General features: G+C 38.6%; 1 protein-coding gene and 1 non-coding gene across 10 annotated transcripts in view; both read left to right on the plus strand.

Moving 5' to 3' along the window:
- Positions 1–19,978, plus strand: part of PPP1R12B (protein phosphatase 1 regulatory subunit 12B) — a 221,391-nt gene that overhangs the window by 113,396 nt on the left and 88,017 nt on the right. For 8 of the 9 annotated variants that reach the window (XM_058700771.1, XM_058700777.1, XM_058700775.1 and 5 more), the window contains 5 exons: positions 10,705–10,795; positions 15,168–15,371; positions 17,234–17,423; positions 17,511–17,623; positions 19,622–19,663. In XM_058700771.1, coding sequence (XP_058556754.1) covers positions 10,705–10,795; positions 15,168–15,371; positions 17,234–17,423; positions 17,511–17,623; positions 19,622–19,663 — 640 coding nt within the window. Of the gene's footprint in view, positions 1–10,704; positions 10,796–15,167; positions 15,372–17,233; positions 17,424–17,510; positions 17,624–19,621; positions 19,664–19,978 lie in introns of those variants that run through there. The other variant, XR_009254074.1, reaches the window with a different exon arrangement.
- On the plus strand, positions 9,650–9,756 carry LOC131496695 (U6 spliceosomal RNA). The gene has a single exon (XR_009254623.1). It is a non-coding gene; the product is annotated as a U6 spliceosomal RNA (small nuclear RNA).

The following is a 19,978-nucleotide window of genomic DNA, read 5'->3' on the forward strand; positions in this document are numbered from 1 at the left end:
AGTCTTTCGGATCTGTAGTTATTAGCTTCTCCGATCGAGCAATACTTACACTCTCCCTCTATTTAGCTTTAAGCCATCTATGCCAGATCTGAAATTTGTCCTTGCATTTGTCTGTCATGTGTTGTTTTTGTCTCTCTCTTTACCACTGTTGACATTTGCCAGTTGGCTGGGCCTGAGCCTCTAGTGAGGCAGTATTTACAGCCCACTTGGGTAGATGCAGCAACTAGGATAGCCCAAGGGCAGATGAAATCATATCCAGAATGAGAAAGCTGCATCTCTCTAACTCTACCTTCTTTCACATGAAGGAGAGAGTTCCCCCTCCCCTCTCTATGAAATGAGAAGTAGTATTGATTGGTTTGGTACAGTGTATAAAATATGCATCTAATGGGATGATATTTTGGGCACTATTAACAGCACTGGCTCTACCAAGCCCCAAGATTTTGCTTTCCCTGCCTTTTCTCCTCCCCTTCCTTTCCTCCTCCTTCTTAGTAGCAGGTTCTTAGCAAATTGCAAGCTTTGCCTCTGGCTTGCTGGATAGCAGTGGAAGAGCAAGCCTTTTCTAGTTTCCAAGGGAGACCGGGTGCTGAGACTGCAGTCCTGCCCAGCAGCCACTTACCTTTCTTGATATTCGTCTCCACACATCTTTTGACCTTCATTCTGCTATGCAGGCCTGCGCGAGGAGGTAACAGTCTGTTTTCTCGGTGCTCTCTTTGTAAAGGGGGCAGAGGGAAAGCAGGGTGGTTCGGGGTAAGGCATATGGGGTTAGCAGAGTATAAATGCTGCCGTAAGGAAAAAAGTATCTCTGAAGTGTGCTGTATCTGTGAGCTTGATCCTATTTGCCGTATCTATAAATATCTTAAAGATACGGTATCTTTAAGCACTACGTTATACAACTTAAAAGTGCCACATATAAAAATGCAAAATTAATGTAGTAATGCCTCTGAGAAGCACAGAAGAAAATGGGAACTTAATCTTTGAGAAGAAAATAAAATCAATTGGTTTTAAACTTAACTGGCTGACAAACTGCATTCTGTTAGGCTTATGTTATATGAGCTGAATCGAGTTTTCAAGTCTAAGGAGAGAGTTTGGTGATAACATCCCTTAATTGGCTTCTCAAGATTTCTGGGGCTGTGCTGCCCAATATGGTAGCCGGTAGCCATGTGTGGCTATTTAGATTTAATTTAATTAAAAATTACACAACTTTTCCATTATCATACAAAGTTCTGTTGGACTATACCAAAGAAAATGACCTATAGGATACAGGAAATTTATTATCTGACCAGAACCAATGAATGAGCATTTTAGTGAGAAGACTTAGAGGCTATTTGTCTAGAAGCAGCATAAATATGGATTCACTGTGATTTAAAGCTACATGGGACCTTAAAACTATAGACTTACCCTTCAGTTTGTAAGTGAAGAAGCTAAGGTACCCGAAATTAAATGATTCTCTTAACGCCAAACAAGTAGTTAATGGCAGAACTAAAACTAGAACTCAGGTATGTGTTCTTTCTACTGTACCACAGTGTTAGCATCCCATACCCAATTAGAAATAGCAAGGAGAACTTGAACTAAAACCTACCTGATAGGGCCCTGGCAAGTGTAGCGTCAACTACATCCTCTGAAGGAGAATTTCGTCCCTCATATCACCTGTCACTTACAGTTTTTTTATGACACATGTTGGTAGCAACCTCTGAAAATATAAAAACCATTCTTTGCCAAGATAGAGTGTTGATTATGGTATACTTTTGGGAGACACCAGGGGAAGGTAGGAGAAGTCTAATGCAAGGCAGACATCTTTATTCACTAATTCCTGATATTGCTAGATTTGGAAAAAAAAAATGTCTTATCCATAAATCCTCATAATTAGGATAGCATGGTCCTGGGTGGAATTGCAGGGCTGTAAGATAAGAAACGTTGTACTGGAAGCAGGAGACCATGGTTATAGCCCCTTTAGGTCTGTGGCTGAATAGCATTGTGACCTTAGGTAAGTATGTTAATGTTTCCTTAGGCTTTGATCAACTCATCTGACAAAACAGGAATCTGACATCTCTAGGTGCAGTCTTAGAATTAAATCAGGTGACTTTTTTTTAAGTTTGTTTATTTATTTTTGAGAGAGAGAAAGCGTGAGTAGGGGAGGGGCAGAGTGAGAGGGAATGAGAATCCCAAGCAGGCTCCACACTGTCAGTGAGGAGACCAATGTGGGGCTCAAACCCACAAACTGTGACATCATGACTGGAGCTGAAGTCAGATGCTTAATTGATTGAGCCACCCAGGCTCCCCTAAATCAGATGACTTCTTGACGTCATAAAGCCTCTAGCCACAGGTTTATGATTCTGTTATTCCTCTAAATTGTCACCTTCTCCTATAGCTAGCTAGCTATGTGTACTCCCAGATGGATATTGAAGCAGTTCTTTTTGACCTTTCTGGAATACCTTTATCTATGTATCCTTATACATAGGATGTAGTCCAAGGAATTAAAAGCTGTCTTAAAAGACCATTAATTATTCTGTAATTAATGACCACGGCCTCACAAGTGCCATAAAAGACACATACTCAACGTGGTCCTTCCCTGTTTCAAGCTAACTTTTTAAGCACCCTCTCTGTTCCGTGCAGATTTTAGTTATAGGACTCCTTAAAGCTATTTCAAAAATCAATTTCCTGTTGGTAATTCCAGACAAAAATTTTATTTCATCATTCTAGGGAAACCAGCTTTTGTTCTTGCCTTGGAGATCCTGGCAATTTCTCTTTCATTCTTCTACTTAAAGTCGTTTTATTTTACTTAGATAGCTCTTTGAACCTTCATGGAGAATATTTTCTTTTTTTTTTTTTTTTTTTTTTTTTTTTTTTTTTTTTTAATTTTTTTTTTTTCAACGTTTATTTATTTTTGGGACAGAGAGAGACAGAGCATGAACGGGGGAGGGACAGAGAGAGAGGGAGACACAGAATCTGAAACAGGCTCCAGGCTCTGAGCCATCAGCCCAGAGCCTGACGCGGGGCTCGAACTCACGGACCGTGAGATCGTGACCTGGCTGAAGTCGGACGCTTAACCGACTGCGCCACCCAGGCGCCCCATGGAGAATATTTTCAAGGGAATTAAGACCTCTTCCAAATGAATTATCCATTTCTGGTAAAAATAATTAAGGGGAACTCCTTTATTAGATTAGATGGGATCGATATTACAGTACACCCAGCCTTTCTTTTCCAAAATACCACTGCTGAGCTTTTAATGAAGTATTGAGAATAATGTAATGGGAGGAGTGGTGGTGCTCAGGTAGCAGCAGCGGCTAAGCCGTACTAAGTACCTACTCTGTGCCAGCGAGTGTTCTAAGTACTTCATATGCTTTTTATTTAATCTTCCCAACAACCCTGTCTATACCTGCTAATATCTGTTACAGCTATTAATATCCTTGTTGTATAAGAAACTTGGGTTTAGAGTACTTAAATAGTTTATCCAAGATTATCTAGTAAGCAGTTTGAGTCCCATATCAGGGTACTTTATCACTACACTGTCCTTGTCAGAAGATATTTTAGGTCTTCTATTTATTGTGGCTTTCTTCATGTTCACTGGTGATTTGCTAGGCATCTTGTTTACAGAGCTTCTTGGAGCAAAATTAGTCCATCTGTGGTATACAAAGGGACCCTATGGATTTTAGATGCAGAGGACAAATTATTTTTGGGTAGTCATGCTAATTTCTGTAATTATTTGAATTCAAATCAAATTTGAATTTGATTATGCAACCTCAAAGTCATAGTGAATACAAAGAAAAATGCTTCCTGCCCTCAAGGAAACATAGTAGACAGATACAGTAATCAAAGGATTTTGGCATTGGAATTCCTTTCTATGCCACTGAACTGGGGACATTAGCCTAGTTTTATCTAGATGTAAGAGGGCCAGAGGTATATGTTAAAGCCATGGATTCTGTTATACTTTCTATTATACTATATTGTGAACACAGACCTGTCTTCTTTTCATAGCAATAAGGATTCATAGCAATCGTATAGCACTCAGATTTCATGGATGGCTCAAATGCTTGCTTCTCAGAGAGAGCAAGGTGTGTTGAATGTGGGTCTGGCCTAGTGTAGGAGTTGCCAAATTTTTTCTGTAAAGGCCAGATAGTGAATATTTTAGGCTTTGCAGGCTATTTTGTGTTCTTTGCAAATATTAAACTCTGTTGCCGCAGTTAGGTAAAACTTTACAAAAATATGGCAGGCCAGATTTGGCTCATGACCAGAGTTTGCTCACCACATGGTCTAGACTTTAGAAAGTACAAGGACTTGGGCTCTACCAAAACCCTAGTGCGTCCTCAAGGCAGCTGTGGTCAGGTGCATCACTTTTGTGAACCTTGGAATACACATCTAGGTAAAGAAAAATGAATGAAAATGTTTCTTCCTTCCTCAAAAATATTTATAGATTCAAGTACTGGAGTTTTCTGGGTTTTATCTTTGGATTTTTTTTTTCAACTTAAATCATGAACATTTCATATTGACACAGGTAACGAAATAGTATATGTGATACTCACTAACAAAACCTAAATACATAGATACATACATAGATAACAATCCAGACATATATGTTATAGAATGAAAATGGGTTATTTTCATGTGGTGGAATTCTCATTTATTTTTGTTTTTACATTTTTGTCTGTTTTCTAATGTTTCCATGAAAAACATATATGACTTCAAATATTCAAGACTTCAACTCAGGTAAAATGTTATTGATCTTACCTACCAGACCTGCTTTTACTAACACTGTTTCTCTCATTCTATTAAACCCTAGAGCAGGCAGTGGGATAAGCCAGTTTGAAGCTTTTTTCTTTCACTGTGGCTCCTATCTACTATGCACAGAAAGGATGACAGTCAAAAATTAAGTATAATAGTGATGGTCTATATATTTTGCAGGTAGAAATGACATGTGAGTAGGCTGGTTGGTAACTGAGGCAGAATTTCACCGAGAATTAGTCCTTAGTGTGGTCATCAGTTCCAGGGTCTGGTCCACAGCTTTGTAAATTTGGAGACTTAATTTTTTTCATTTCACCCAGAGGAGAGGAGCATATTAAGGAAGGGCTCAAATATACCAAATTTACAGTGGATTGACAAATGTATCAGAATTCCCGTTTACTAATCTATGTTGAGGGAAGCTTGGGGACTCCTGACTGGCTCAGTCAGTAGAACATGTGACTCTTGATCTCAGAGTGCTGAGTTCAAGCCCCACATTGGGCATGGAGTCTACATGAATGAATGAATAAATGAATGAATGAATGAATGAATAGCTTGGTTGGGGACTTCTGCTTCAGGCCATGGCATATCTAGTATACAAACTCCTCTCACTGAGAATAACTAAAAAAACTGGACAAATATTAACAAGTATCTTTGAAGATATTGGATTAAGAAATTGAGGACTTGAGGGGTCAAGATCCCGGAGAGAAGGAAATCAAAAAGAGGTGAATCCAGCATTTGTCTGTGCTTTTCCCCTTGAGGCATTTGCTGAGTAGTAAAGCCGTAGCAATAAGGCTAAGAAACTGGGCGGGATTTTCAGTAGTCTCATGGAGCTGAGGGAACTAGAGTTCAGGAAGAGGGGCCCCATACCTTCATCTGGGACCACTGATGGGCTACATTCTAGAAGTAAAGGCTTACCAGAAATAGACCAGCCCTTGCAAAGACTGAAGGCTATCTTCCAGTCATCTCAATCTCACAGTAGATTAAGGTCCTTTGTCTTGGCCCTGTAGTTCTCAAAGTGTGATGTCAGAAGCATCACGGAAATCTAACTAGAAATGCAAGTTCTCGGCCCCTACTCCAGACCTACTGAAACAGGACTTTTAGGGGTAGAGCCTAGCAATTTGTATTTCACAAACCCCCTAAATAATTCTGATGTAGATGAAAGTTTGAGAATCACTTCCTTAACCTAACTGCCAGAGGAAAAGAATATCCTCTCTGGAGGATGACATCTTTCAGAGCTGCAAGTTATCACTACATTTTTCATTAAAGGTGTTTGGCTGCTATACTCAACCTTGCTGGACTCTCAGTTTCTGAGGAGTGATGAGTTCAGCGTTAAATGTGATAAATACTGGGTGGCTCAGTCAGTTGAGGGTCTGACTCTTGATTTCTGCTTAGGTCATGATCCCCGGGTTGTGGGATTGAGTCTCCTCCATGCTCAGAGTGGAGCCTGCTTGAGATTCTCTCTCTCTCTCTCTCTCTCTCTCTCTCTCTCTCTTTCTCTCTCTTTCTCTCTCTTTCTCTCTCTCTCTCTCTCTCCCTCTCCCCCCTCTCTCCTCCTCCCTCACCCTCTCCCTCTCCCCCACTCATGTGCTCCTCTTTCTCTCTCTCTCAAATAAAAATAATAAATGTGATAAATACTATATTTTTTATTGTTTAAACTGCATCTCTCAGATAATGTGAAAATGGTCCAGAAGGCAACTTCCCGCACATATAATTTTCCTTATAAAGACATGTATTCAAATATTTTAAAAAATATTTGGCATTAATTCAGAAATTAGCAGACATACCAAATTTACCAAAAGACTGATTTACCAAAAGACTAAGAAAAATAAACAATAACAAAAGATCCAGATATTGATGTTATCAGACATGGACTTTAAACTAACTATGGTTAATATTGTTAAGAAAATAGAAGATGGGAAATTTCAACAAAGAACTGTAATCTATTTTAAAAAGAATCAAGTAGAAATTCTAGAACTGAAAATTTAATAATTGGAATTAGAAATTCAACTGGTGAGTTTATAGTAGACCAGCTGAAGAGATAATTAGTGAACTAATTAGATAGACAGTAGAAAATATCCAGAATGGGGGCACTTGACTGGCTCCGTTGAAAGAGTGTGCTACTCTTGTTCTCAGGGTTGTAAGTTCAAGCCCTACATTGCGTCTAGAAACAATTCAAATAAATAAAACTTTAAAAAAGAAATACATATCCAGAATGAAACCCAGAGAGAGAAAAGGATGGGAAATACAGAAAAAGCAAAATAAATGAATAGATCATGGCCAGTAAGATCTAACGTAGATACAATTGGAGTCCAGAGGAAGAAAAAAGAAGAACTGACTACTTTTATCCTGGAATACCATTTTTACTTGAAAGAATGACTGGGAAGGCTATGGTTTTCCAGACTTGGGTATTCAGCAGACATTTTCTTGAAAATGAACAAAGTGAGACTGTCACAAAGTATTTGTTGCCAAGTATAAAACTTTAAATTTCAAGCAGAAATTAGAATTTTGGTAACTTGTGTCTGCCCATTATGAGTGGTATTATTGACTGCTGCTTCCCAATATTTAAAGACTGTCTTAAGTTCAAAGGTGAGGGCACCTGGGTGGCTCAGTCAGTTGAGCTTCCGGGTCTTGATTTTGGCTCAGGTCATAATCTCAGGGTCATGGGATCAAGCCCTGTGTCGGGCTCCTCCTGAGCATGGAGCCTGCTTAAGATTTTCTCTCTCTCCCCCTCTACCCTCCCCTCTAAAAAAATAAAATAAAATAATTTAAAAATTTTTTTAAATAAAATATCAAAGGTGATATTAAAGAATGATTTTTTATGTTTTATTTTTCCATTATTTTTATTGAGATATAATTGACATATAACATTGTATTAGTTTTAGGTGTACAACTTAGTAATTTAATAAATATAAAATGATTACAACTAAGTTTAGTTAACATCCATCATCACACATAATTACAATTTTTTCCTCATGATAAGAACTTTTAAAATTACTCTCTTAACAATTTTCAAATACATAATACGGCATTGTAAATTATAGTCACCATACTGTATATACCCGGGACTTACTAATCTTATAAATGAAAGTTTGTACCTTTTGAGCATGTTCACCTACTTTGCCCACTTTTTACTCCCTGCCTCTGTTAACTACAAATCAGTTCTCCATATCTATGAGGTTGGTTTTTTTTTTTAATATTTCACATGTAAGTGAGATCAGATTTTTCTCCCCCTCTTGATTTGTATGAGTTCTTTATTTTGGATAGTAATCCCTTTTCAGATATATGATTTGCCAATAGTTTCTTCCGTTCTGTAAGTTGCCGTTTCATTTTGTTGATGGTTTGCTTTACTGTGCAGAAGCTTTTTAGTTTGATATAGTCCTACTTACTTATTTTTGCTTTTGTTGCCTTTGCTTTTGGTATCAAATCCGAAAAAATCATTGCCAAGGCCAACGTCAAGGAACTTACCCCCTATGTTACCGAATGTGACTTATAAAATTATTATTCTGTAATGAAATGTGTCACCATTTGGAAGATCTGCACCAATGTTTTACAAAGGACCAGTGTACAATAACCTGAAGTCATGCGTGGGTAAGGAGGTCCATTCAAAGTGCAAGATAGACCAATAGACCAATAAATTAACATGGTTTCAGATTCCACATTGTTGCTAATCTTTAAGAAACTACCACTTCAGTTTTGGTATAGTATCAAGGAAAAATGTCCATAATTACCAGCTATTATAATACTCCTTCCTTTTCCAACTACAAACCTATGCAAGACTGTATATTCTTTATATATTTTAACTGAAACACCATATTGCAACATATTGAGTGAAGCATGTATGAAAATCCAACTATCTCCTATTAAGCCAGCACTAAAGAAAATGTATAAAAATGAAATAAAGACTCTTGCTAATTTTTTTTGTTTTAAAAAATACAGTTATTTTTCATAAAAGATAAGTTATTGATGTAACTTTTTGTAATAGGGCTGATTATTTTTAAATACATAAGTACATATTTTTTAAATTTCTGCTAAGGTAAATATTAAAAGATACACATAAACAAAAGTTCTTCGGGGGTCCTCAGTAATTTTTAAAAACGTAAAAGGGTCCTGAGACCAAAGAATTTGAGAATCATTGCTACAGATACTAAAATGACAATTAAAATATACTATAAGAATTGGGGCACCTGGGTGGCTCAGTCGGTTTAGTGTCCAACTTCAGCTCAGGTCATGATCTCATGGTTCGTGGGTTCGAGCCCCATGTCAGGCTCTGTGTTGACAGCTCAGAGCCTGGAGCCAGCTTCAGTTTCTGTCTCCCTGTCTTATGCTCCTCCCCCACTCACTCTCTGTCTCTCTCTGCTTCAAAAATAAACATTAAAAAAAATGTTTTAAATATACTATAAGAATTTTATGAACAATTTTGTGCCACTAAATGTAAAAATATAAAGTTCTTTGAAAAACAAATACTACCAAAACAGAACATCTGACTAGGCCTAAATCAATCAAAGAAATTGAACCCCTCATTTAAAACCCTCCCATAAGGAACACTTAAGGGGTGCCTGGGTGGCTCAGTCGGTTGAGCATCTGACTTCAGCTAGGGTCATGATCTCACGGTTAGTGAGTTCGAGCCCCACATCAGGCTCTGCTGACAGCTTGGAGCCTGGAGCCTGCTTGGGATTGTGTCACCCTCTCTGTCTTCCCCTCCCCCGCTCATGCTCTGTCTCTCAAAAATAAATAAATGTTAAAAAAATTTTTTAAAAAGAGCACTTAAAATCCAGACGTCTTCGTTGTGCACTTTACTAATTATTCCAGGAGGAAACAACCCTAATCTTACATAAATTCTTACAGAAAATCGACAAGGAGAAAACACTTCTTAACTTTTATAACCTTAATTTGCAGACTCGCCCAGTTGTTATAAGAAGGGAAAATTATAGTGCTCGCTTCGGCAGCACATATACTAAAATTGGAACGATACAGAGAAGATTAGCATGGCCCCTGCGCAAGGATGACACGCAAATTCGTGAAGCGTTCCATATTTTTCGACAATAAATTTCATGAAAAAAAAAAAAGAAACACACACAAAAAATAAAATAAATAAATAAATAAATAAATAAATAAAACATTTTCAAAAAAAAAAAAAAAAGAAGAAGGGAAAATTATAGACCAATTTCTCTAATAAACAGGGATGGAGAAATCCTAAATTAAATAATACTGACTTTATATAAAAGTCAATCTATATAGGGGTACCTGGCTGACTCGTTCGATAGGACATGTGATTCTTGATCTCAAGGCTGTGAGTTCAAGTCCCAAATTGGACATAGAGCTTACTTTAGAAAATAATAAAATAAAATAAATATTTCTTAAAAAAAATATGATGCATCATGGCCAAGTTGAGTTTATCCTAAGAATTCAAGGTTATTTTATCATTCAAAAATTATTCAATGTGATTCACCTTAGTAACAAAAAAAGAAGGAAAATGATAATAATCTCAATATATGGGGAAGAAACACATGTGATAAGTTTGACACACACTAATGATTAAAAAATAATTGATTAACTTCTCAATTAATTAATTGAGAAGCAGTGTCTACAGAAATCTTAGACATCACAGTAATAAAATGCTGAATGCTTTTTCTCTCTGAAGGCAGGAACAAAGCATGGAAACTTACTATCATTACTCCTTTTCAACATGTCCTGGAGGTTCTGACCAGAGCATTAAATCAAGAAAAGAAATAAAAATTGTAAGGGTAGGGAAAGAAGAAATGAAATTCTCATTTCACAGATGACATGATTCTGCATGAAAAGTAATACATTTAAAAGTAATGTGTTGGATTATGCCATTTTCACTGATAGCGTTTCTATCATTTTGATTCTGCCCAAATTCATTCCTAGAGTGTAGAAATCACTTCAGTATGTGGAAGTCCCTTGTCGTTCCTCAAGTACAGGTAGCAAAGATCTTACGTCTGGTATTACTTTTTTTCTTTGCAGGTCATATCTGACTCCTGTACGGGATGAGGAAGCAGAATCTTTACGGAAAGCACGCTCCAGACAAGCTCGGCAGACTCGAAGGTCTACTCAAGTGAGTGTGACCTTCTTTTTTATGTCATTTTGTCTATCTTCCTTTCTGTTGGAGCTATGATGAAAAAACAGTAAGATGAGAGCCTTATTCCAGCCACTGTAGTAAAAGTTTTCACCTGTCTTCAATCTTCCACCACGAGGTATCAGATGAAGTTATAGCTACACCTACCCACTCTCACTTTTATATCTCCAGGTTCAGAGCAGGTTTATCTCCTTTCCTTCACAAGACTCATCATTCCATTTGTGCTTAAGGGGCCACCCACATCTTAAGATCCCTAAAGGAGAACAGTTTGGCACTTCCTCAAAATGTTATATATACAGATACCATACGATGTAGCAATTCTACTCTTAGGTATCTACTCAAGGAAAATGAAAACATATGTCCACACAAAAACTTGTACATAGATGTTTATAACAGCATTATTCACAGTAGCCCAAATCCCAAATTTAGGGTCATCTCTGAACTCTGGGTAGAGTTAACTTGCTACGCATACCAAACTCCATGTGTGGAGCTTGCAGGCTTGCTGTAGAGTTGAGTCCTGGGCTCCCAGCTGCAGCAAGGTTTAGCATTGTGTGTCTGGTTGTGCCTCAGCTCTCCTTAGCAGGCATAGTGGTAGTGGGCACAAGCTGAACCTTTGAGCAGACCAGATAAATTAAGCAGTTGACATAACTGGAGAAAAAAAGAATACAAATTTCCGTTAACAGAGAAACGGGTAAACGAAATGTTATATATTCATACAGTAGAATATTATTTGGCAATAGAAAGAAATGAAGTACTCATACATGTTAATGCTACAACGTGCGTGAACCTTAAGAAAACCTTATGTTAAGTGAAAGAAACCAGACATGATTCCATTTATATGAAAATACCCAGAATAGGCAAAGCCAGAGAAAGAGAAAATAGATTAGTGGTTGCCAGGGGTGGGAGAGAAGGAGGGATGGGGAGGGGCTGCTAATGAACGTGGAGTTTCTTTCTGGGGTGGTAAAATGTTCCGAAATGAGATGGTGATGATGGTTGTACAAGTCTGTGAATATGCTAAAAATCACTGCCTTGTAATACAGGCAGACCTCATTTTATTGCACTTTGCAGGTACTGTCTTTATATATATATATACGCGTATATATATATATATATATATATGCATATATATATATATGTGTATATATATATACGCGTATATATATATATACGCGTATATATATATATATACACGTATGTGTGTGTATACACATATACATATATATACATATACACACACACACAAATTGAAAGTTCAGAGTTCAGTGGGATGCATAACTGCAGATGTGGAAATAGCAAGAGAACTAGAGTTAGCTGTGGAGCCTGAAGACAGGATGAACGGCTGTGATCTCATGATAAAACTTGAACAGATGAGGAGTTGCTTCTTATGGGTGAGCGAAAAAAGTTGTTTCTTGACATGGAATCTACTCCTGGTGAAGATGCCGTGAAGATTATTGAAATGACAACAAAGGATTTAGAATACTATCTAAGCTTAGTTGATAAAGCAGTGGCAGGGTTTGAGAGGATTGAGTCCAATTTTGAAAGCAGTTCTACTGTGAGTAAGATGCTATCAAACAGTATCGCATGCTACAGAAAAATTGTTCATGAAAGCAAGAGTCAACCCACGCAGCACATTTCCTTCATTGTTGTCGTATTGTAAGAAATTGCCACAGCCACCCTGATCCGTCAGCAGCCATTAACATAAAGGCATGACCCTCCACCAGCAAAAAGATTATGACTCACTGAAAAGCTCAGATGATTGTTAGCATTTTTTTAGCAGTAAAGTATTTTTTAATTAAGGTATATCCATTGTTTTTTGAACATAATGCTGTTGCACAATTAATAGACCACAACGTAGTGTAAACATAACTTTTATATGCACCGAGAAACCAGAAAATTTGTTTGCCTGGCCGTATTGTGATACTCCCTTTATCACAGTGGTCTGGAATCAAACCCTCAATATCTCTGAGGTATGCCTGTACTTTTAAATGGTGGGTTTTATGATATGTGAGTTTGTTTCAATAAAGATGTTTTTAAAAGAAAAAAAATTCCTAAGGGAGCCATTGAAGTAGGGAAGAGTCCAATATAGTCTGTGTTATATTTTGTGGAAGTCCACCATGCAGAGAACTGATGGGAATGGTAGGCAAAAGTATGTTTGTGAAGCCAGGAAACTAGAAGACCGGTTAGGAAACTATTACAGTAGTCCGAGCTGGGAGTACCAAGACCTTGAACGCCATATACAGTGGTGAGGAGAAGGGAGAGAAAGCTGTGAATTGGCATTAAGGAGGCAGAGGACGATGAGCTGATGAAGCACAATTAAAAGGAGCAGCCAGAGAGATGAAAGTAAACCAGGAAGTAGTAACGGTATAGAAGTAAATGAAAAGTCAGTTTCCAGGGGCCCCTGGGTGGCTCAGTCGGTTGAGCATCCGACTTCAGCTCAGGTCATCATCTTGCCATTGGTAGCTTCGAGCCCATGTCGGGCTGTGTGCTGACAGCGTGGAGCTTGTTTTGGATTCTTTGTCTCCCTTTCTCTCTACCGTCCCCTGCTAGCACTCTCTCAAAAAAAAAAAAAAAAAAAAAAGAGAGAGAAAGTTTCCAGGTAAAAGGTGAAGGTAACAGTTTTAAATACTATAGAGGTCAAGTAAGAAAGCTGAGGACTGAAAAGGGGACTTTATAAATAGCCACAAAGGTACCCTTGTCTTCCCTGACCTTCCCCAAATAGGCTAAGTATCCTTCCTTTATAGTAATTATGACAGCTGTTATTTTATTTTTGCTTGATTATTATTTCTCTGTCTTCCCCTCTTGGAATATAACCTCCATGAGGACCAAGACTGACTATAATTTTTTTGTTTCGGTTTAGTTTCTTGTGGTAAAATATACATAACATACAATTTACCACTTTAACCATTTTTTAAGTGTGTGATTCAGTGGCATTAAGTAATTCACATTATTTTGCAACTGTTACCACCGTCTGTCTCCAGTACATTTCTTATCTTCCCAAACTGAAACTCCATACCCATTCAACAATAATTCCATCTCTCCCCCCAGCTTCTGGCAACCACCATTCTACTTCTTATGTCTATGAATTTACTAATCTAAGTACTTCATACAAGTGGCATCATCCAGTGTTTGTCCTTTGGTGGCTGGCTTATTTCACTTAGCATAATGTCTTCTAGGTTCATTCAAGTTGTGGCATATGTATCAGTATTTCATTCTTTTTTAAGGATGAATGATATTCCTCTGTATATACCACATTTTGTTTATTCACTCGTCTGCCGGTGGACACTTCAGTTGCTTCCACCGTTTGTATGTTGTGAATAATACCGCTATGAACGTGGGCAAACAAATGATCTCTCTGAGACCCTGCTTTCAGTTCTTTTGAGTAAATTCTCAAAAATGGAATTTGGTGGATCATATATTCTGTCTTAAACCTTACATTCCATTATACCCAACTGCTTTCTTATGTCTTTTCCACTAGATTAAAAAGTTCTTGAGTACAGGAACCGTTTTGTCTTTGTAGTTCCAGTGCTTAAAGATACTTAGTAATTTATTAAGAGAGTGAGTGACTAAATTCATGATTAGTTTAAAAACAAACAAACAAGTTGTGGATATAGTACCTGCTCAACTACCTTCCAGCTTTAGAACTCCCATCTCCTGAGGACTTGAGCATATAACTGCTTGAGTTAGAATCCGTTCACTCTGGTCCTTACTCTCTTTCTCCCTTTTTCTACAGATGCCTCCTAATTGCTTTTCTTCCATATGGCTGCTCCTGAGAGCCTGAGGGAAATATCAATTATTGGAAAGTTTCTGTCTGACGTCCCTAGAGTTACTTAGAAAATCATCTTAGAGGAAAGCTAGTTTAGGTGGTGTCATGTTTTTGGTTGGCTGGCTTTTGTTGTTGTTCTAGCCTGGCTCTGAACTTTCACCTTTTTGGAGCTGGTTTTTCTTCCCATAAGTAAAATTAAGTTTTTCTAGTATCTGCTCTTCAGAGAATCTCTCTTGATAACTATTTTCTCTTGGGAGGGTATGGAGCTTTCAAACAAAGATGTTGCAAACTAGGGGTATGAGAGAAGTACATCTACAACAGATGGGCATCAATGTTGCCCTGTTTCCTGGAACTCAAAGTGGAAAGCTAAGTATTGCATTTGAAAGGTACCTAGACTCAGGCTGGGCTCTTTGCACACTGAGGTGTTCATTTTTAAGCATATCTTGCTTGAAATGGCCTCATGCGTTTGGGGAGCTTTGATACTGGACTTTGGTACTACCAGATCTTTAAGGCGGTTTCCCTGCTCATTTATTAAGAGTTATTCCTTGGTTAGAGTGAAACTTCCCTGACCTTGTGCCGTTTTCCCAGGGCGTGACACTAACGGACCTTCAAGAAGCAGAAAGGACATTCAGCCGGTCGAGGGCAGAACGGCAAGCTCAGGAGCAGCCTAGCCAGAAGCCTGCGGGCACTGAAGGGCTTGAGGGAAGCACAGAGAAGCATGAGCCCTCAGCCGTCCCGGCAAAGGAAGCTGGCGAGAGCCGTCAACCCTGGGGCGGGAGTCTGGATGAGGAGGTAAGTCACTTTTGCGGGCATGTACTGTGCTAAAAGCAGGGACATTAACGTGGGGAATCCCTTCCTCACTGATCAGTCAGGCGCTGTGCTGCTTTATCGTGAACAACTCCTAGAAAACACTGATAATGTCTCCCTGTAGTTGGCAAACCCGTGTGACTGAAAGAACTCAAGCTATCAGTCCTTAAGTGATCACTTATTTCCTCTTGGAGTTAACTAATGCTTATTTTTTATCCGGTTTCATTGAAATGCTGACACATAACATTTTATTAATTTTAGGTGTACAACATGATGGTTTGATATTTATAGTGAAATGATTGCCTCAGTAAGTTTAGCTAATTCTTAAACTAATGATGTCTTTCTATCCTAAAAAGAGAGGTTACAGTATAATAAAAATACAAATAGAAATGTGAGGATTTATTGAGTGTTCACTGTATTCTGGGCATTATTTCAGCTCCTTCATATGTATTAATTCATCTAATCCTCAAGCAGCCCTCTGAGCCCTCACTTTAAATATGAGGAAATTGAGTCACAAAGAGGTTAACTAACTTGCCCAGTGTTTCACACAGATGAGAAGCAGTTAAACAAGAACTTGAACATAGCCAGTCAGGCTCCAGAGTGCTCTCTCAGCCATGATTATATTGTTCTCTAGACTCCTACAAACCTGATTTTACAAAGCACCACTCAGTCCCATGCCACAAGATGTCACTATTGAGGTAGACATGTTAACTTCTGTTCCCTTTCTCAAATACGGTTATGTTTAGGGTGAACGTAACTCCTCCCAGTTTACCTCGGATGGTTCATAGTACACCTGTTATCTCTGTAATTAGCGATACCATTCATCTTCACTCTGAGAAGTGTCTCAATTGGGATGTTAAATTTTACCATTACCATAGTTAGAGGAGAAAGGAATCCCCTTGGTCCATTGCTGAATGGCTAAGCTATATCAACTAAGGTTATTTTGGTTTTTTTCTGTTTTTTTTATCTGCTACTGTTTATTTGTTTATTGAGTACTTATTACTAGCTACTGTTCTAAGCACCTAACGTACATGATCTCATATAATCCTCACAGCCCTCTCTAAGGAAGATATTATCCCTCTTTTACATATGAGGAACCTGAGGCTCAGAGAAGTTAAGTAACTTATTCAAGGCCACACAGCTAGTAAGTGCTGAAGCTAGAATTTGAACCAAGTTTTGTCGGATTCCAAAGCTTACTATATTTTATTGCTTCTGTCTTTATAAACAAAAAAGTATACAATCTCTACATGTAGCAATAATTATCTGTGCATCTGTAATAAACCAAGTTAAGGCTTATTATCAGACTCTGTCTTTTTCGTTGGGAAAAAAAAGTTCAAAGGGGAAAATGGGAATTTTTTTTAAGTTTCAGTAAGCCTGTTATGGCAGTTTGATAGAATATTCAAAAATTTGTAGAATGCTTAGATTTGGTCTCTGTTCTCAGGTAACTGTATTGTATCTTCATATTCCTGAACTTCTAATTTTTCTACTAAAACCTTGCCTTTCAGTGCTCCATCTTGAAAAGGCCACCATTCTTCTTATTTTCATTCCAAAATCAAAGGAATTTTTATTAACAAGATTAGTGTTACCTCGTGCCCTTTGGTCGATTTAGGAAAAATTTTCCTGGCTGGGCTGCTGTCAACATGATGGTATTATCAGAATAGGAATCCAGAAGCTGTTTCCTTTCTGGCTAACTAACTGACTGTAGTTCAGCTCAGTGGCTATTTATTGAGCATCTACTATTAGTAAGCCTCTTGGTATAGAAAAAAAGCCCTTCTTTAAGAAGCCTGCTCTCCTTATCATTTGGTTGGACTTGACCTCTAACATCTCACCCTGTGGATTATTTCCAGCCTGTCTATCGTCGCCTGAGGTATTCAGCTCAACCAGACAAACCCACAACACCAGTGTCTCCTTCTGCATCAAGACCCACTCTCTACACCAGTTCCCATCTGCTACGGACAAGCAGATCTTCAGTCCCTGACTCTGAGAGTTCAGAGACCACCACAAACACTGCAGTTGCAAAAGAAATGGACAAAAATGGTATGTGGAGCTTCAGAATATGCAGGCTCCTTGCTAGTGTGCCTGCCCCAGATTCCTAAGATCACGCTTTGTTTTATCTCTGGCCAGAGAGTGAAGATGCAGATGTGGATGATCAGTCCTCTAATAGACTGTCCATCCGTGAGAGGAGGAGGCCCAAGGAACGACGAAGAGGCACAGGCATCAATTTCTGGACAATGGATGTGAGTGGATTGGTCCATGCTGGGACATATCACATCACCCGTGGCTGTTGTCCTTTATGTTGACTTTAAAAAAGAGAGAACCACATGTGGTCCCATAAATCTTGCAGATTATCAAGACACATTACTGAGGAAAGAGAAGACTCACCTAGTGTGGGACTCGTTTGGTGTAATCTTGGCTGCATGCCCACTGCCTAGAACAGTAGTACCAGGCACATAGTAGGCACTCAGTAAATAATTGGTGAAGAATGAAACAAATTGAAAATCAACAACAACCATGTAAGCAAATATAACAAGGGAATAAGCTTGTCAAATATCAGCCGTTCTCCCTAATATTGCCCAAAAGTCATGCAGGTAGACAACAATATCTTAATATCACATATGAGCAGAGACTCTAACAAAATACTTTAGGAGCATTACAAGAATTTCAGGGAGCTTAAAATCTGTTTGTAACACAAGTTCATCTGACTCAATTTTACTCTTTTGAGTAAAAGAAACAATATGAAAAAAGAAACAATATGAACTAGATTAACTTTGGCTTTAAAATAAAGACAAATGTACCAGTGCTTACTAACTGTAAACACACATTCAGTACTTTAATTCGCCCTCTTGTTCTATACCCTTCTCTCTTTTTTTTTAAGTTTATTTATTTAAGAGAAGTTATTAAAAAAAATTTTTTTTAATTAATTTTGAGGAGCACCTGGGTGGCTCAGACAGTTAAGCATCTGACTCTTGCTGTCGGCTCAGGTCATGATCTCATGGTTCATGAGCTTGAGCCCCATGTTGGGCTCTGTGCTGACAGTGTGGAGCCTGCTTGGGATGCTCTCTCTCCCTCTCTCTCTGCCCCTCTCCTGCTTGCTCTCTGTCTCTCAAAGTAAATAAATAAACAAAATTTATTTTGAGAGCGAGAGAGAGAGAGAGTGAACAAGAGGGGACAGAGAGAGAGAGGGAGAAAGAATCCCAAGCAGGCCTCATGCTGTCAACATGGAGCCTGAGGTGGGGCTCGAACCCAGGAACCGTGAGATATGACCCGAGCCGAAACCAAGAGTTGGATGTTTAACCAACTGAGCCACCCAGGAGCCCCTCTTCTATACCCTTCTCACTCAGCTTTGTTATTGGCATTTTGAAAAATGTTTGTTTATTTGTTTTGGGAGAGAGAGAGAGAGAGATCACGCATGTGCAAGCAGGGTGGTAGTGGGGAGGGCAGAAAGAGAGAGAATTCCAAGCAGGCTCCATGCTGTCAGTGCAGAGCCTGTCTCAAGGCTCAATCTAATGAAGTGTGAGATCATGACCTGAGCGCAAATCAACCAGTTGAGCCACCCAGGCACCCCTGTTATTGGCATTTTAAAAATGCAAGTGACCAATAATCAGGAGGTCCCTGAATACCAATGATCATTTGAAAGTTAGATGAACCATTCAGTGAGACAAGAAATGAGACAGTATATAACTGACTGTCTAACAGTCATCTGTTAGAAACTATTTTTTAGGTAAAAGTATCTCTTTTTTTTAAAAAAAAAGCTTTTTAAATTTATTTTTTATTTATTTTGAGAGAGAGAAGGACAAAGAGAATCAAACAGGCTGTGTGCTGTCAGCGCAGAGCCCAACACAAGGCTCGATCTCATGACCACGAGATCAAGACCTGAGCTGAAATCAAGAGTCGCACGCTTAACCAACTGAGCCACTGAGGCACCCCGAAAAGTATCTCATTTTTATAGGACCAAACAGATAACTATTGACAGAGATGAAATAAAGTCTGTCTTTCTTAATGACCCCCCTTTTCCAGCTATGGCTTATTTGATGTTTTTAATGACAGGCAATGTTCCTAAGCTGTCTGCCTTTGGCGGCTGTTAAAAGCAGCAGTAACAGAGCGTCACTTGGCAGTCAGTTCTCATTGCCTATGTTTGAAATGCCAAGATGCATAATTGATGGGAGCTGACCTTGTTGCTTTCAAGGATGTCTGTGACCATGGTCCTCTTGTTTTTCTCCCTCCTTCCTTTTTAGGAAGATGAAACTGACGTCTCTGAAGAGGTAAAAGCAGCATTGGTAAGTGGCAAGTCAGTGAGGCCTGTCCCTTCTGGTTCAGCCTTTCTCATGTGCATACACTTTTAATAGAAAAGAGCAGGCCCAATGCAGATTTGCATTGAGGGAGAGTTTGGAGGTAGACATCGCTCTGAGAGATGTGGCCGGGTGTTGGTTGGTGGTATTGTCTCAGTTGCTGTAACAATGCCCATGCTCTTGAGCAATTTTCCTGCGTTTCTCTATGCCTTCTGCTGATATCTCACACAGTTGTAGGATCTGTCTGTTTTTTCTCTCCTGTGAATATGTTATTGGATTATAGAAAGTACTTGGAAATCTTTG

Source organism: Neofelis nebulosa, chromosome 15, assembly GCF_028018385.1.
Source record: "Neofelis nebulosa isolate mNeoNeb1 chromosome 15, mNeoNeb1.pri, whole genome shotgun sequence".
Taxonomy (NCBI): domain Eukaryota; kingdom Metazoa; phylum Chordata; class Mammalia; order Carnivora; family Felidae; genus Neofelis; species Neofelis nebulosa.